The sequence below is a fragment of the Haliotis rubra genome, unplaced genomic scaffold (genome assembly GCF_003918875.1).
Source record: "Haliotis rubra isolate DU_JTF1 unplaced genomic scaffold, ASM391887v1 Scf557, whole genome shotgun sequence".
NCBI classification, from domain to species: Eukaryota; Metazoa; Mollusca; class Gastropoda; order Lepetellida; family Haliotidae; genus Haliotis; species Haliotis rubra.
This window is the reverse complement of record NW_025767254.1, coordinates 425371-444105: the sequence shown is the minus strand read 5'-3', so window position 1 is coordinate 444105 and position 18735 is coordinate 425371. Positions and strand designations below refer to the sequence as shown.

Genomic DNA, 18735 nt, shown 5'->3' with positions numbered 1-18735 from the left:
TAAAACATTTACAAAGCAGCAATCAAATCATCTCGGCCACACACATAAAATCATTGCATTAAAAAAGGCCATTGGTTACATCACCTTAGAAGATTTAGAAGAATCCATATACTTTGTTTTTATTTATTTCAGGAAACCCCGGTGGCTCAGAGTGAGTATTGCATACATGTGTATGTTCACATGTGTAGTGAAGAAAGACATAAATAATGTTATGCTTCAACGTTGACGCCATTCCTTTCAGGCCTGTTGGCTGGATGGGTAGACACCTGATCTGACAATCGCACAATGCGTACATATTTCTTGTCTCAGTACATCAAGAACTAGCTTGATGTTGAAATATTTTCAGCCAGCGTGGTTTATATTAAATTACCTTCTTTTCTTTACTTTACTAAGCATGTGACATAGGGCCAGTGGATACCGTTAACGTAAGCATGGTTGCAATGTCCTTTCACGAAATAACTCCAGACTAAAACATCCTTTTCGAGTTCAGTCGAGACCAGTTCACGATAATGCTTGAAACTGTAACATCTGTGTGGACGGGTTATTCGATTTAAAAGCGCTGTTAAGCTCGAAGTTTCACACTTTTTGAAAACTTTTCACAGTTCGATTTACACATCCAAACTGCAGTTTAGTTATTTTACTGTAGGATGTTGTCAATGGTCATAATTCGACATGTGACAATACCTTTATACCTGTGATAAAATGAGTAAGTAACAATATATTGTAAATTACTTATCAAAGAACGTTTATTTTTGTCACACAGAAGTGATTCTGTTTCCGGTCCGTCAAAGGTAAGCATCTTTACATCAGATCTATTACCGCTCATTTTTTTAAAATGTCAGTGAATAAAATTAATATGAATCACATCTCTGTTTATACTATTTGTATATTTCTGTGACGGCATATATAGAAACGTGAATTAATGTGAAGATACAGAGAACAATACGATGTTAAACCAATGACTTCATTCAATTTCATTTTTTAATAGATTTTCAAAGACCCGATTCATGGGACTATACGGGTGTCGGGTCTGTGTCTGATGATAATAGACACCCCACAGTTTCAGAGGTTGAGGTATTTGAAGCAGCTCGGAGGAGGTTACTTTGTATATCCGGGCGCAACACACAACCGTTTTGAGCACAGCATCGGGTAAATAATACCGCAACACTACATCTCTAAGACTCTACATCCAACACATGTTCACCCCCTATGAGATGATGTTCGCTTACAGCGTGATATGCACAGATTTATGTTTCTTTCTGTTGTCCAAATGTACTGATGTAAACTTTGTATGTTGAAACAGAACTTACTACCTGGCTGGTAAATTTGCTCGGATTCTGAGAGAGAAACAGCCTGAACAGTTTGAAGAAGATGATATCAAGTGCATTGAAATAGCAGGACTTTGCCACGATCTCGGTAATTTGTTTAGTATGTCTTTCTGATTCATGTAAATTTATATTATTTCTGGTCATGTTTTTTTAAATATTAGCACACATTTCATGTTGGCTTCGTCGATGTGCTGGTATTTACATTTCTTCTGACTGAAATCTGCAAAATTAACAAACATGATTATGATATTAACATAAATGGTTGCTTAGGGTTTAAAATCAAAGGTGTTGCGATACTATTGACAGGTCAGTAATTTGGTCAATGGATGTGTTTTGATTCTTTCAGGACACGGCCCGTTCTCACACGTCTTTGACAAAAGGTTCATACCTCGAGTGAAACCAGACAGCAAGTGGAAGGTACATACGTTATGCAAGTATATTGTTTAAGATATTGGTATGTAGTTTACCAAAAACCCTGAGAAGTGATATGGCACGGTAATCTTCAGGTAAAGTTGTATCTCCATTTTGATAAATCGGATGATGAAAGCCTTGGTCTACACAGGCACCCACTGCGGGTCAGAAAATCGATAAACTAGGCCCCGGTTTAGTATCAACACTCCCTACTATATAATACATAAAGGTTCATCACAGACATACGGTGACATGATCGAAAACCAGACAATTACGCACATGTCAATGAATATTTTAAAGGTCTCACAAGTATCAAAAGCTTTTGTTCATATCTCCGATGTATGTAGGAGGCATATACATTAAATCGCCAAAGACCGAGTTGCTGTGCCGGAAGTATACAAAACTAGCTCGTCAGCGCTTGACTTCACTACCTCCGGCGATCTGATTGGCTAACACATTACACTGACTGAATGTGTTTCTTTAAAAAATATTTGTACTCGTTTTTAAAATTATTCTTACCAAGATAAAACATCAGATAGTGACATCTTGGATGATAGACGTTTGAGTTTTCGCACGTGCATTTGTTGTCGTTTTATTAACCAATTTATTAACACTTCCGGCACAGCAACTCGGTCTTTGGCGATTTAATAAAACCCATCAAATGCATCCCCAGGGAAAGCGCATGTATATGCCTCTTACATACATCGGAGATATGAACAAAAGCTTTTGATACTTGTGAGGACCTCTCCGGTAGACAGTCTATATGCGGAGGCCAATGAACCTTCCTTTGAACAACGCCGCATTAAACTCTCACTGCAGTATATCATTAATTACGTTCAAATGAGTCCAATCCAGCATACAATTGTGTTTTCAACCCGCTCTATGAAAACTTGTTTCCTAAACTGCCAAGCCTTGCTCCACCACTTGGATTCAGGATCAAACCACACATATCTGCAGCTAAAATTGATCTCAACATCATTGCACCTTACCGACTTCTGTCCTCACCACCATGGCAAATGGTGAAACCACAGGTCGATCTTACCCTCACCAAACTCAAAAAAGTCTGAAAAAAATCCTTTGGTGTTCCAACAGGAATACAACCAGTTACGTTCGAAGTAGAACACCCATAGATCCATTTTCACAGACGGATCCAAGGACGATGGCCAAGTTGCCAGCGCTACAGTCATTGGAGCCAAGACTGTCTCCTCTAGGATCCCCGACAACAGTTCCAATTTCACCGCTGAAGCCAAAGCTATCTTCTCAGCTTTGACCTACATTCAACAGCAAAAACATTCCAAAAACTTCATCGTTTTTTACAGATTCATTATCCTGCCTTCAAGCACTACAAAATGTGACTTCAAGTCACCCATTCATCCTGGACATATTAGAACTTTACAACGTCCTTTCTACTGGCCAATGTGACATCATCCTCTGCTGGTTGCCGGGTCACGTCGGCATAGCAGGTAACACCAAGGCCGATGCTGCAGCAAAAGCAGCTCTTGACAAGCCCCTATCTCCACTGCTAATCCCGTACAGTGATTTCAAACCCACTATCAAAAGCAATACTCGGGACCTGATGCAAAAAAGGTGGGACACTCAAGTAGGAAGAAACAAACTCCATGAATTGAAGCCAACAATCGGTTATACCTACTTGGGTTGTCAGTCAAGACGTGATGAGGTAATTTAACGAGGATGTCGTATTGGCCACAGTCGATTTACACATGACTATCTGTTGAAAACGGATGGGGATGGACCTCCCATGTGTGTCTCTTGCGATGAGGTTCTCACCATCAAGCATATTCTGCTTGAATGCGTTGACTTATCGTCTGCAAGGGACTCACATTATGATGCAACAAACCTAAAAGATCTGTTCTCCCGCGTGAGCGCTCTTCTGATAGTGAACTACCTGAGGGAAGTTGATCGGTATCATAAATTGTAACTGCGAAATGTAACCACCATAAATTGTAACTTAAAATGTGACTAACAAATTGCCTGCCCTTAAATTTGATGCTATGACTTTCTCTGCTTATATATGTCTTTGAAATAAAACTCATTCCGAGTATGTACTTACAATGTTTACTAATGCAAATTTGTTCTCGTCACTATATGGCTGGAATAATGCCGATGTGACGTAAAGCCCAACTCAACTCAACTTTAAAATACGATATATCCATTGACATGTGCGTAATTGTCCGGTTTTCGATCATGTCACCGTATTTCTGTGATGAACCTTTATGTATTATATAGTAGGGGGTGTTGATACTAAACCGGGGCCTAGTTTATCGATTTTCCGACCCGCAGTGGGGGCCTGTGTTGGACTAGGTCAAAGGGAAGTCTCCATTATCATATAGAGAATTGAATATACTTTCCAGAATAGATAAGAGTAAATTTCCCGACGACTTACGGATTTCGCCAATTATGGAATCCCATCAGCCGCATTATTTGCCTTAAGCTTGGTATAACAGGCATGTATAGGGCCTGTAAGTCTCGCGAGGTGCTACTTCCGCTACTAGATTTCCGGTGACAAGCAAATACTCAAGAACCAGTTCTGGTGCCAAATTGCGCGACAGCCTAATATGAACTTACTAGACCGGACCAAGTGTACTACCATTCTTGGCTGTCACAGCTGGTGACAGTCGTAACATTTTGATCATTTGGGGACGATAAGATCGAAAATTTATTATTCCTTCAAGGATTATCGGTTCCTTACTGACAACCAGCAACCATGAGTCAATTCGAAAACATATGAGTACCTGTCTTTAGCTATAACATATTTTTGACAACCAGTGCAGTTCTATTGCTAAATCGGCGCGTGTTCTTTTCAGTATCACGGACAGTGTTTGTCAGAAAATATATTTCGGGAATCAGTGACATGGTTAATGTAAACTGCAATTGAGTAAACTTTATTTATTGAATTAATAAAACTATTAATTAATATACTACTATTCATAAAAACGTCATGTGTTACCAACTTTATCAAGTTACCCATTTCATTACTTAATACTGTGTACAAACGTGCCTTTGCAGCCATAGCAAAGAGAATAAAACCAACTTTAACCACATTTATCAGTGAGGAATAAAAAGGCTTCATAAAGGGTAGATATATGGGAGAGGTTACAAGACCAATGTATGACGTTATGGAATATGTGGATACCTATCAGATTCCAGGCTTGTTAATGCTTATTGATTTCGAAAAGGCTTTCGATTCTTTAGACAGGCGATTTATTCAAAACGTTTTCGCTTTTTTTTTATTTCGGCCCTTCCATTCGAAAATGGATAAAACTGCTCTATAAAAATTCTGAATCTTGTGTATTAGTAAATGTTTTTGCTAGTCCTTTTTTCAAACTAAGTTGAGGTTGTCGCCAAGGAGACCCAATCTCTCCATATATTTTCATAGTATGCACTGAAATATTAACCAGATTACTTAAAAACAATAAATCTATCAGAGGATTAAAGATTGGATCTATTGAACATTTATTAGCGCAATTCGCAGATGATACTTCCTTAATGTTAGATGGTACTGAAAGGTGCTTGCAAGCAGTCGTGAACACATTAACCGTTTTTTGCACGTTTTTCTGGTATAAACATTAACACTGATAAAACAAAGTTGATTTGGATTGGTTCCAAAAAACGTAGCCGAATGAAACTATTGAAGAACTGTAGAATGGACTGTACTGAAGCATTTAAGTTACTGGGTATCAAATTTGACATTGATCTTGAAAATATGGTAGATGCTAATTACAACAAAAAATTAAAGAAATTGAAAATTCAATGAAAATGTGGAAATGTAGAACGTCAATGCCGTTTGGACGTAACACAGTGCTAAAATCCTTATTGTTACCTACCGTTCCCACACCACCAGAAACTGTAATACAAAATTTCCAAGCAAACCTGCTTTCGATTTATTTGGAACGAAAATCCCGATAAGATTAAAAGGAACAGGGTAATATGCAATATTCCGGACGGGGGGTTCAATACTCCATTTATAAGGGATGTATTTGCTTTTCAAAAGATTTCATGTCTTAGACGATTTACCTTCTCGAACACAATACATCAATTATTTCTTTACGAATCAAATACTATTCCAAGTAATATTTTAGAAATGGATGAAATCTATATAAGAGATAATATCATTAACAACATAAGAAACCCCTTCTGGCGAGATGTTTTATCATCCTGTGCTCTATTCCTGAATAAGCATAAGAACACATGAAAAGATGCGTACTCACAGTATATACGGTGTAATGATAATGTAAAGATTGATAAAAAATGCATATGTTCTAAACAATGGGAGGAAGCCGGAGTAAAGTATATCAATGATTTGATAGATCAGGATGGTCAAACTCTTCCATACCTAGATTTCAAAAATAACTACAATATTTCCTCCAATTATTTAACATTTTACGGTGTAAAAAAGGGTTTGAATATATATTTAAACGTGCTTGATTATGCCAATATTACACCATTAACAGGACCATTATTACCATTTAATATTCGTTTGCTCCTGAATACCAAAAAAGGCTCAAAATACTACTATAATGTGTTATTAGGATCCAAGTTCCAGACGACTTCAGCCAATCAACAATGGGAGAAAGATATAGTAAAACAATATACAGATATGCAATGGAGGAATATTAATGAAATTCCTTTTCGATCAACTGATAGTGTTCAATTACGGTGGTTTCAATATGAAATTATTAACCGAATCCTTCCAGTTGGAAAGTATTAATTTTGTTTAAGATTGGATACCTAAACTCTCCTGTCTCTACAACTTGTAATAAGTTCATAGCAGATATTTGTCATGTTTTATGAAATTGTGAACTCAGTCTGGATTGAAGTCCAAAACTGGGTAAAAAGCAAGGCGGAAATCAATATACAGTTTACTAAAGAAACAATTCTGCTGGGATTTCCTTCTAAAAAAATTGGAAAAAAAAACCCAAAACAAAAGAACAAAAAAACTTTATCAAGTTGATGTCTTGTTCATGTTCATTATTTGCTTGAACACATTGACTGTCATTTCCATTTTCAATTAACGTATGTAATTCCAAATTAGAATATTTTCGTTTGTTTGATTTGTTATTCATTTTCTAAATACATTTGTTATGCTGCAGCAAAAGTTTCAGTAAATATTACAAATTAAAAACTATTTTTTACATATCAATATTTATATTTGTTAGGAACTATTTGATAGATGTAATCAATGGACATAATTGGCTTTATGCAATGTAAAATGCATGTGTATAAATACTTCAGGTACTAATATAAATCCTTTGTAAACTAGTTGGTAGGCTTAATATTTTTACTCTCTTCAAAGTCTAGGGGATGACTGTATGCAAGTTCAGGTGACAGAATGACTCAAATATACAAGAAATAAATTGTTTGTTGCTTTGCAAAAGTGAAAGAAAATGCATTGCAAAATTTACTTTGGATAGATGACAGGCATCTGCATGTGTCAAATTGTTTTTTTGCCATGCTGTAAATATATTGATAATGATATATTGAATAAATAGCAGTTCCTGTAACATTATAATTTTTTAATAAATATATGAACTTTCCCATTTATAGTGACGTTTTTATCCACACAAGAAGTCATACTCAAATAGTGTCACAAATTTATCAACAGCTCGACAAAGTAACATTGATGGCATGGTTACAATTATTTCGGTTACTACTGTCAGATATTCAAAACCAAAAATGTGGAAAGCCTCAGCCATATGAATATTCATCATGAAACAATTATTTATCAAATTATGTAAACATTATTTTAGTGGGGTGATATATAAAAACTGGTTGTTGGACAATATTTATTACACTTTGTACTAGATGTCTTGGATGTTATGAACTATGTACTGTCATCGACAGTACATGCGTGATACTTCGTTCTTGGTTATGCAGGGGTGAGGTTATGCTGTGCTGTAAGCAAAATATGAAGCAGCACACTGCACCTTCGAGTCGCAATTGGCAAAAGTGCAAGACCAAATATACTCAAATATGGAGTAATGACTCAAAGATTTTCCTGTATTGTAAAATATACTGACCAATAGATGGAGAAACTAAATGTGCATATATACTGCACACACTGGCTGATAGCAGCACGAGTATGATTACTTGTTGTGAAATATGGTGTTTGTCACCCATTTTTCGTAACTTATATATTCCAAATATTCTGACAATGAGGTTTGTAACTGGCATTCAATACTTTCCACTATACAGCTAGACCAATATGTCTTAAATTAATGGAAAAGAATAATGTGTACTGGCTATTGTGCTATGAACCAGTGTTGTAATCTAAAAACAAAGTAAATAAAAACAAAGAATTTCATATTTCAACAAAAATCCATGTCATGCAGAAATACATGCCTATGCCATTGACTAAGTTAAATTTTCATTGGTAAGCATGTTTTTTCATTGAAACTGGGGTAGTAGGGTAACCTAGTGGTTAAACTGTTGACACTTGTCACACTGAAGGCCCGGGTTCGATTCCCCACATGGGTGCAAAGTGTGAAGCCCATTTCTGCTGCCCCAGCATGATGTTGCTAGAATATTGCTAAAAGCGGTGTAAAACCCAACTCTCTCACTTGGAAACCTTCGCTATATACACTGACTATGTAATCTCCTACATTCATCATTATATATTTAATGTCAAATCAATATCATGGCTAAAAGCAGAAATCGTCCAAACCATTCAATATGTGCTTGCTTTATCCACACTTAAAAAACAATATACACGTTTTAGAACTATTCTGCAATTTTATTCCAAAGACATAATGATTCATAACATATCAAACATTCTTTGCATTTCTCAGATGCTAAACCTGAAAAAAATACTGTAACAGTATGAACTGGAATATTTCCATGGTCACTCATTTAAATTCTCACTGAGAGAATGTCACAAGAAGTTCCACAACATCATGCTGATGACAAACATTTCCTGTTCAAGCAAGTGCCCAAAGGATGATGTGTAGGGCTTTAATATGTTTTATAACTGTATAAACAACACTTCAATGACTTGCTGTTTCTTCATTGGCAATGTTTTGATTGAACACCAGATGTTAAATTAATCTGAAGATCTGCTTCAGTTTGTGTTGCTCTTGATGTCAATGGTAATTGTGGTGATAAAGAAATCAATTCCTCCTTCTTTCTCTTAAAGATGTGCATCTGTTGCAACTGAAAAAAATACATAACACATGTGAGACCAAGTATGATATACTTAAAAAATGTAAACAGTTCCTTACAATGTTGACATCAAGATATTATTTATAAATTAAGCATGTGGATGTAATGTTTAATTGAACATGCTGCACGATAAATAAATGCTAAATGGGCTTGTAATAATATATTAACCAAGCTCATATTACAGAATACATTCGTGAGAGACACCTATTCAGAGCTATTAGCATCAATCAAAGTGTGGATATAATCATCATTGTTTACGCACTATAAAATTATTATTTAATTAGTTACATGTATTTTGTGAGAATTACACCTGGAATTTCATTGCACATAAAGTTATCTTCTGGATAATTCCAACTGCAAGATACTTTATTTATTACCACAGTTTCCGATGAAATGGTTTTTGCACAGCTTTACAAATATTGACGAAAAAATATATTTTTGTGAAGTTCCAAAATAACTTTACATTGTTTTTTACAGGTAAATGATCAAAATAAACTTAATTGATATTTGCCATGATGGATAATGTAAGTGATAATAAATGTAACAACTGCAAACTCCAACTTTAGTGAGTGGGTGAGTTAATATTTATCGTCACATTGGCAATATTTCAGCTATATCGTGACAAGAACAATTTATTATTATAGATCAATACAATTAGAAATTAAAAGTCTGTTGTCGAAGAACAGTAAAACCACTAGGGTAAGAGTTCCGCCCGTAACCCCCGCTTGCAATGTATTCTATTTATTAGGATTATTTCAAGGTTTAAGGGTCAGGTTTAGGGTCTTAGGGTTATGGTTAGAGGTGGTGGGATTTAGGGTAAGGGTGTTTTTTAATAAAAACATTTGTTCTTGGCTATAGAATGATAAAATAAAACGGGGGTTACGGGAGGAAATCTTTCCCGAACACATACACTATGATTAAAAATGTGGTGAGATTAAACATACTTTGAAAGATGTGGTCTTACATACCCTCTCAGGGGGACTGTAAAATCCCACTGTAAGATATCAAATGCAATCAAACGATTCACCAATCTGTACACATGTCAACTCCACCCTTACTTACATGCCCGTAACCCAGAGCATCTGTTGCTGGAGTGATGCACTCCCTGACTTTGTGTACCTATGTTTTCATACTTCAAAATTAGTAACTTTGTTGCTGATGTATAACTAGCTAGAACATGCCTGTAACCCGTGGAGTCTGTTGCTGGAGTAGTGCTCACCCTGACTTTGTGTACTCATGTTTCCACACTTCGAAATTGCTAAATCTTTGTTGTTGTTTTTTAATCACTCAGTGGGTTATATAATTAAAGTACATTCAAAATAAGATACACTGTCGGTTGGAACAGAGAGAACTCTAGCTAATGACTCGGCATTTACAACAAGATAAGCATTGACATTGGTAGTAACAAGAGATCAAACATATACACACGGCAATAGAGGTGAGCGCTGATATATGGGCAAGATAGTTAAGGCATGTTTTGCAGTACATTCCATTTTCTGATGAATAGATTGAATGTATCATTTTTAATAGCAATGTATTTTTCTATTGTGAAGACGTCTTTTGGGGTAACTTTAAAAGAATTAATGCATGGTTTAGACCCTTCGATGTTCATAACAAATATATGCCGTTTGGCCAGAATAATCATATGAGTTAATAAACTATCAGCGCAGGCAGAAAGAAGAATGTCATTGTTTGTTATTTCAATATGTCTTCCGAATATTATATTAACATAGTTGCTAAAATCGACCCAGAAGGATTTGACATATGGGCATTTCATAAACACATGTTCGATATTTTCGCCTTCTGTTCCACAGAAAGCCCACAAATCGGAGTCAACCACTTTCATTTTGAACAGTTCTTTTTTGGTATACATTATTCTATGCAAGAATTTGTATTGAAATTCTGATAGTTTTGTATCACTTATGGCTTTTCGATATTTTGCAAAAATATATTTCCAGTCAATAGATATATCAAGTTCACTTTCCCATTTATTACAAACGTTCGGGAAGCTGGTAGCTGAGATGAGTTTATCATAAAGAAGTCTCGATCCTTTACAATGATTATTAATATCGTTCCAAGGGCAGACAGTTTTAACGAGCAAAAAGTCAATTTTAGCATTTTGCAGTCTTGTTCTCCATACCTTTGGGATGTTAAGTACTAAGCGATTGTAATCAAGTATGGTACCCTTTATATTGAATGATGATTTTAGGTTTATGAATGGGATTAATCCGTTTTCATCATAGAGGTCTTTTACATAAACTATACCTTTGTTAAACCCTTTTTTTACAATAAAGTTTGAGTCACGAAAGTGGAGCTTTAACCACAGCAGTTGCATTAAAATGTCGTTGATATCTTCAGTATTAACAGAATGGATCTTTACATATTTACTCCACGCCTTTAGAACATCATTCCAGAAGGGTTTTTTTTTATTTTAAGTAAAACGGGATATTTGCACCGAAGTGGAAGATATAGTCTAATCGAAAGCCGGAGAGGACATATTGTTTTTGTTTAGTGATGTATCCTTTTAGACATGAAATTTTTCATGATTCAATAATTTTTTTAATATCAATCATTCTTAGACCTCCATCTTCATATTTCCGGGTAAGGTTGATCCGTTTTATTTTGTCCTTTTTGTCTTTCCATATTAACTTAAAAAAGAGAGTAGTCAATTCTGCGAAAAAAGTCGGGTGGTGGGTTTGGAAGGGAGGTAAATATGTGAACTATGGTTGATAAGGCCAACGTTTTAATTACAGTTATTTTGCCAATCAAAGTCAAATTACGTTTACGCCATTTTGAAAGAATTCTTTTGATGTTGTCTAGTCTTTTTCTAGTGTTGAAGACCGACAGGTTTTGCAACGAAGCGTTCAGTGTTATTCCCAATACGTCAAAATTTCCTGCATGCCAATCTAGATTAATGTCAAGGGCTAGTTTTATCTTACTTCCCGCGAGTGATCCGAGCCACACTGCCTTTGTTTTATCACCGTTTATTTTCAGGCCAGACATTTTATAAAAGCTTGACAGAGTATCTATTGCTTCCTTGAGAGAGGTCTCTGATCCATCTAGAAACAATTCTGTATTATCTGCATACTGACCTATAATGTATTCGATATCATTTAAGGTGGCCCCTTTTATTTCGACATTACTACGAATCATAATCCCAAGTATTTCTGCAACGAACAAAAAAAAAAATACGGTGATATTGGGTCTCCTTGTCTGCAACCTCCTTCGTTTTGGAAGAAAGTAGATAAATGTCCATTTTGTACAATACAAGAAGTTGCATTTGACAATAAAATACTAACCCATTTCTGTAATTTGTTTCCAAAGCCAAACTTATTCAGGACCATCATAATAAACTCTTTGGAAACCGTGTCAAATGCTTTTTCAAAATCAATCAGTATTAATAAAGCTTTTTTATTTAATCTCTTAGTTTCAAACATAATATCGTAGAGAAGTCTTATGTTATCTGATATGCATCGTCCTGGAATAAAACCCGTTTGATTTTCATTGATGAGTAGATTTAATGTCTTCTTTAACCTGTTTGTGATACAAGTGCTAACGATTTTGTATAGAACGTTTAAGAGAGAAATAGGTGTCCAGTTCTTAAGGAATCTTCGGTCTTTGTTTAATTTAAGGATACAAGTGATCACTCCTCTATTCATTGTTGTACTGAGATAATTGTTACTGAAGATTTCCTTAATATAACGGTGAACCCATGTTTTGATATCTTTTGTTTTGAAAAATTCTACAGGAAAACCATCTAAGCCCGGACTTTTATTATTTTTCATTGATTTTATGGCAAGAGCTATTTCATTTATGGTTATGTCTGCATCTAATTCCTCGGATAAATCTTTATCTAAACATGGTGTAACCAGATCGAAAAAAAACCTTTTGCTTTCTGGGCTTACTTCATCTGCCGCTTTATAAAGATTTTCGTAGAATAATTTCTGTTCTTTAATTATTTCTTGTCCATCAGTTATATCTATGCCACGATCGTTTACGACTGTGGTAATGAGTTTATTAGTATAGTTTCTATTTTCTAAGTGGCAGAAGTAATTTGTCGGTTTCTCGCCTTCTTTGTACCACTGGATTCTATTTCGTTCTAGGGTTCCTCTTATTTCTTCTTCTTTTAATTTTTCGAGTTCTATTTTGGTCTTGGATAGTTTAACAAAGGTCAGTTCGCTGACATTTTGAAAATCGTTTCTTATTTCGTCTTCTAAAATGGCAATACTTTCTTCTAACCGTTTAATATTTTTTTGTCGGTCTTTCTTCAAGAACAAAGCAAACGATATAGTTTTTCCTCTGACTTTCATTAAAAATGTTTCTAAAAACAGTTGATCACTGATAGTGAGCTTAATATTTTCATCACTGATATCTTTTATCTCCGCGGCTGTGTATTTAGTGTGTGCGTATTCAAGTTTCGTTTCCTCCAATAAGTCTGACACTACTTTAATGTAATCTTCCATTCTTAATAAAGAGGCACTCAATTTCCAGTATCCCCGGCCCTTTTCCTTATTTTTACTTGTAGACAACGAAAGGGTCATACCGGAATGGTCTGATTTATAGCCCGGTTGGATAGTGGCTTTTGAAGTAATGTTAAATAAGTTTTCTGTAATTAAGAAAAAGTCCAGACTAGCCTGTTGTCGTGGATTTCTTTTCCACCACGCGTATTTCTTCAAATCTGGGTTTAGTTCTCTCCAAGCATCTATAAGATTCAATTCTTGAGTTTTGTCTAATACTATCTTGCGGGCTTGAGGATTGTTAGCGTGCTTATAATTTTCAAGATTTATTGATGGATCAAGTACAAGATGCCAGTCGCCGCATATCGCGATAGAATCATTGCCCATGTCTACTATTTTCTTAAATAAAGATGTGTAAAATAGAGGATTATCGGCATTGGGGCCGTATACATTTGCTAAAGTCATCCTTATGCCGTCAATAGTGGTGTCTAATATAATAAAATTTCCAATTTCGTCTTTACAAACTTTGTGTATTGTATGTTCAAAATTATTACTAAATAAGATAGCGACCCCTCTGGAGTTAGATTTAAATGGAGCAATAACGCATTCTAGTCCCCATTCGTTTTCTCATCTTATTCTCGTCATCTTTAGAAATGTGAATATCTTGGAGGCAAACTATAGAAAATTGTTTTTCGCTATATAGTTTCAAGACTTCTTTACGTTTACGCTTCTCTGCTAACCCTCTGCAATTGGCTGATACTACCTTAATTTTGTTATCTATAGCCATAAGTTATATGATTTGGAACAATCGAGTAGAATATGTAGAAGGACATTGTACCCACTGAGAGAATTTTCTAATTTCAAATAACAAAGAAAACAAAAGAGCAAAACCAAAAAAATATCCAAGGTTGCCATGAACTTCAACCGTTGAAAAAAAGGCCCCGTTTACCCGTGGATAATTAAAACTAACATAAAAAGAGAGTTATCTTAAAACTCCAGATGCTTGATAACTGAAACCCGTGATGCCGTTAAAGATTAGTATTATATATACACTGAGTATTAAGGTCTCTGTGTAGGGATATTCTTTAAATCGTAGTGTTACAACATAGAAATAGAAAATAATATGCATGTTGATATTTGTAACTACTGCATTGGCTGATCTACACCAAGCACTAACGCACTCGCGCACTAATGTGTTAACTTTATACTTGCACGGAAAGCATGTGTCTCGCTCTGTGGCGCGCATATATGTTAGACACAGATACGTAGGTATCGTACATGTATACTAGCTCGTGAGGTATAAAACATAGACACGTGTGGTAGTGATAAATATACATTGTTGCAGTATGCCTCTTTTAATCATGTAAATATTAATGTTCTTAATTCGCAATATATTATTTGATATATGTATCTGCATTCTTGTGTGCTAGTATGATTATTGCTCGCTATGCAACTACGAAGCATACAAGGTACAACGGGTTGTAAAACTGTTCACATTTCATTTTGTAGTTGGTCCATAGATTTATAATCTAATTATCCTGAATGTTCCACGAAAAAAAAAATGCATAGCACAAACACCGACAAGAAATTGAAACCACGTGTGAGGAACGTGCACACTGTCTGTCCACGCGTTGATGTGCTAGCCTGCACAAGGAAGATGTGAGTGCACGTGCTCTCACGTCAACGAGAAAGGTTACTCCGTACAACCAGTTATATAATTTGGTTAACGTTAACTCGTTTGGAGTCGTCTACAGAAATTAAATTATGTGAAGTAGTTCGTAAACATTTTGTACTTTCGAAGACTCATAAACGAACATATTGATAGGACTAAGACCGCACAAGCTTAGAAAGCTTAATGAGCGTTGGGACGGCATATAAGATGGTTCGACCAGGAGATTGCACCAATCATAAAGAAATGTTCATTGCATGAAAATACACGGTACAAGAAGTTGTGAAAATACTTACAGTTCTTTGTATAGTTGGCCGATGCATTTATAATCCAATTGTTGCTAAATCTTTGTTGCTGATGTATAACTAGCTAGAACAGCCTGTAACCCATGAAGTTTGCTGCTGGAGTTGTGCACTCCCTGACTTTGTATACTAGTAACTATATTTTCTTACTTTGAACATTTGTAACTCTTTGTTGCCAAAATGTATCCCGCCCTAACATGGAGTTGTGTACTCCCTGTCTTTGTATACCTATCTGAAATGAATACAAATATTGAAAAGAAAACCAAAAACTCCACCCTTACTGTGCGTGCCATGCTTAAAGTATACCAGCATTTAAATAAAAACAAAGAAATCCATGTAACAAATAAACTTACATCGACTAATGAATGGGCCAGTCTGAAGACGACGCAGTAACAACTCTGAATCTGTTTGGCAAATATCCACGTGCTATTCATGCAACATTGCCTCAGTGCTTTTATAGTCTGCTACATGACATAGTTTTCTAAATCACACTGTGAGTGTCGAGTATGATTATCCATGGCATGCCCCATGTAACAGTGTTATCGCCATTGCCGAAAAACGTTGTTTGTCACCGGAAGTACTCAACAACGTAATGTCTCGCGAAGTGTCGTTACCTACTTACGGGCCCTATTTCACCAATACTTACGGGTGAATCAAACATTATCAGGGGTTGGCAAGTTATGCTGATTGAGCATGATGGAATCATCGAACTATGGATCATGTATGGAGTCATTCAGGTTTTCAGCAAATATGTCCCTAGAATAGTTAAACCAAGTCTCTGGAGACATTGGGTAACAAATTATTAAGATAAAATGCTTGTGTTTCCCATTTAAACCATAAAAAAAAACACAAACGAGTCCATAATATTCAATTATATACTGAACATAAAATAACAAGGCTACAATGAATGGCAGTACATATTTCTAATGCAATACGATTGGATCACAAATCTGTAATATTTGGTCACAAATCTTAAATATTAATTCACTAAAGTATTGATATTCCAAGTAAATTCAGATGTACTGATTGAAGATTGTTGACAGCTGTTGAAAGTTCAATGTAGACGAGGGGTCGGTCTCGATGGTGATGAATTTTGTCCGGTGGCTGTTTGCAAGTTTTATTGGGATATTTGCCCTTGAGACTTTTGCAATAACGATAGTCTATTTCATATTGCACCCATCACACATTTCCGGGTAAAAGACTAAGTTCAAACACCAACCTGTAGGCAGAAACAAGGACGGCTCCTCCATGAAGACCATGACATCCGTGGCAGGACTGTCTCATGACAAAACGTTGAGTAACCACAGTGCTAGAAAAAGAACGATCAAAACTTGAACCGACAATGGAATCATATTATGCAATTTCATAAGAACGCGCAGTCGATCAATAACTATTCCATAATAAATGAATCACAACATTAAAATATCAACAAAAGCCTTTCATCTTCTATGTCCAACCTGCAGGCGTGTTTGACAAGTTCTCCTACTATCCGAGATTACATATATTGCCCCATCAATCTGAACAGTGCCATGTTTCCCATAGGTCACACGATAGACAGTTGTTCAATTTCACCATTTCATGTAACGACTCGACGACTTGGGTCGCTCCACTGTCCACATTCATCATCCTGTCCCAAAGAGACGAGTTAGAATTGATTCTGACTCTGAGTAGTCAATAGATCATGTTGTCCAGAATAGAAACACAAGTTCTGCTATCGTTCGTGATTCCAGCTATCACTTATCTGGGTCAAGTCAGGTCATTCTTTCCGACACCGTCACAGCAATCTAGCTTTTCTAAGTTTACCTACTTTTCGTAACTTTTCTCAAAGAACCATGACTTGTGAACGTTCCACCTAAGCTGTTGTTATAGGTTGAAGCTTTTTTTGTCAAATCACACGTGAGAATATTTAGAGTTTTCCTTGTGTTTTTTTTCTCTGTATCAAATGCACATATTTGCCTGAGTGGGCACTGTCTTTTTACACTTCTGCCTGCATCATCAGCAAGACTTCCCACATTACACCGTGTTGAAGGAACCGCATTGGCTACCGGTTAGGGCCAGAATCGACTTTAAGACCCTTTGTCTGACATACAATTAGTGCCTCCATCGTTTAGCTCCCTCCTACTTGTCTTAAATCCTACATCCCCGCACGCAAATTGCGCTCAAACACATAAAATCTACTGGCCATCCCATCCTACAAACTGATATCCTTTGGATACCGATCGTTTTCTTACTCTGCACCTGTGCTTTGGAACTATCTCCCTCGTGTCATCAAAAGTTCTGGCACAAATGACATTTTTAAGTCCAGACTTAAAACCCACCTTTTCTCAGCATCTTACTTTTTATTCAACTGTAAATACTCCAAGGTAACACTGGAAAAAAGTCCATGTTTACAAGCTTGAAAACGTCTTGGAAAGATGATGTTTCCAAGACATTTCCAATTTTGTAAAGATGATGTTTCCAAGACATTTCCAATTTTGGAAAGATGATGTTTCCAAAAATTTCCAATTTTGGAAATTCCACAAGCGGAGATAACTGGTGGGTGATGGTAAATTATTGTTATTTGTACGCCCCGGGACCTAATCCCTTTTTGATTGATGAGTGAATCAAGGCAGTTAATAGTCACCAATTAACAAGGCCTACTGCCTCGTTAATTAACAAGTTTTTATGCCTCTTAAAGAAGCCCCTGGAAGTGAGTTAAATCTTTGATGGGCATTAAGAAGTGGAATGCATTACTGTGATCTGATTTTCACCTGATGAAGGAGCAAGCATATGCTCCGAAACTTCGTGTTATTCACAATAAAGAAGTTGACATCCATAAATCTTGCTTTTCTTATTAAAAAGGTAAGTTATTAAAATCTGCTGAGCTGTAGGCTTGTTAATCATGTCGCGGTGTGATTATCGCTCTAACACGCCTGAGAGATTCTTCAACAGTGTGGTATGCACAGGCGTTGAAACTAGTATTGTATTACATTGGGTTGGTTGCATATTGTTTTGTGTTATGCTGTCAGTTTGTATGTATGTGTGAATGAGAAACCTCACCTATTATGACATTGAAAACAGACTAAGCTTAACATTATTCCATGGTCAATATTCACAATGATAGTGATATGGTAGTATACGAAAGTTTGTTTCATATTTCTGATAATACCTTCTTTTATGCAGATAAAATTATTAAAAAAATGAACGATTAATGCCATGCTTCTCTCATAGTAAGGGAAGATAATTTATGTACTGATACTGACCAAATTAAATATTTCTTTATCGTCCGAACAGAATTCACAAATTACGGATGTTTTGTGTGGGTGTTTGTGCATGCACGCGTGTATAACATCTAACTTGATAACTTAAAATCAGGTCGTTTGTAACCATAATGACTATATTGGTTGGAATAC

The 18735-nt window shown here is 35.9% G+C and overlaps 1 protein-coding gene across 1 annotated transcript in view; it reads left to right on the top strand.

Annotated features, from left to right (window-relative positions):
• LOC124253871 (deoxynucleoside triphosphate triphosphohydrolase SAMHD1-like) overlaps positions 1–18735 on the top strand; it is a 271358-nt gene that overhangs the window by 238767 nt on the left and 13856 nt on the right. The window contains exons 2-6 of the mRNA XM_046687729.1: positions 133–151; positions 764–791; positions 989–1149; positions 1304–1416; positions 1675–1745. Of these exons, the coding sequence (XP_046543685.1) occupies positions 133–151; positions 764–791; positions 989–1149; positions 1304–1416; positions 1675–1745 (392 nt within the window). The remainder of the gene's footprint in view (positions 1–132; positions 152–763; positions 792–988; positions 1150–1303; positions 1417–1674; positions 1746–18735) is intronic.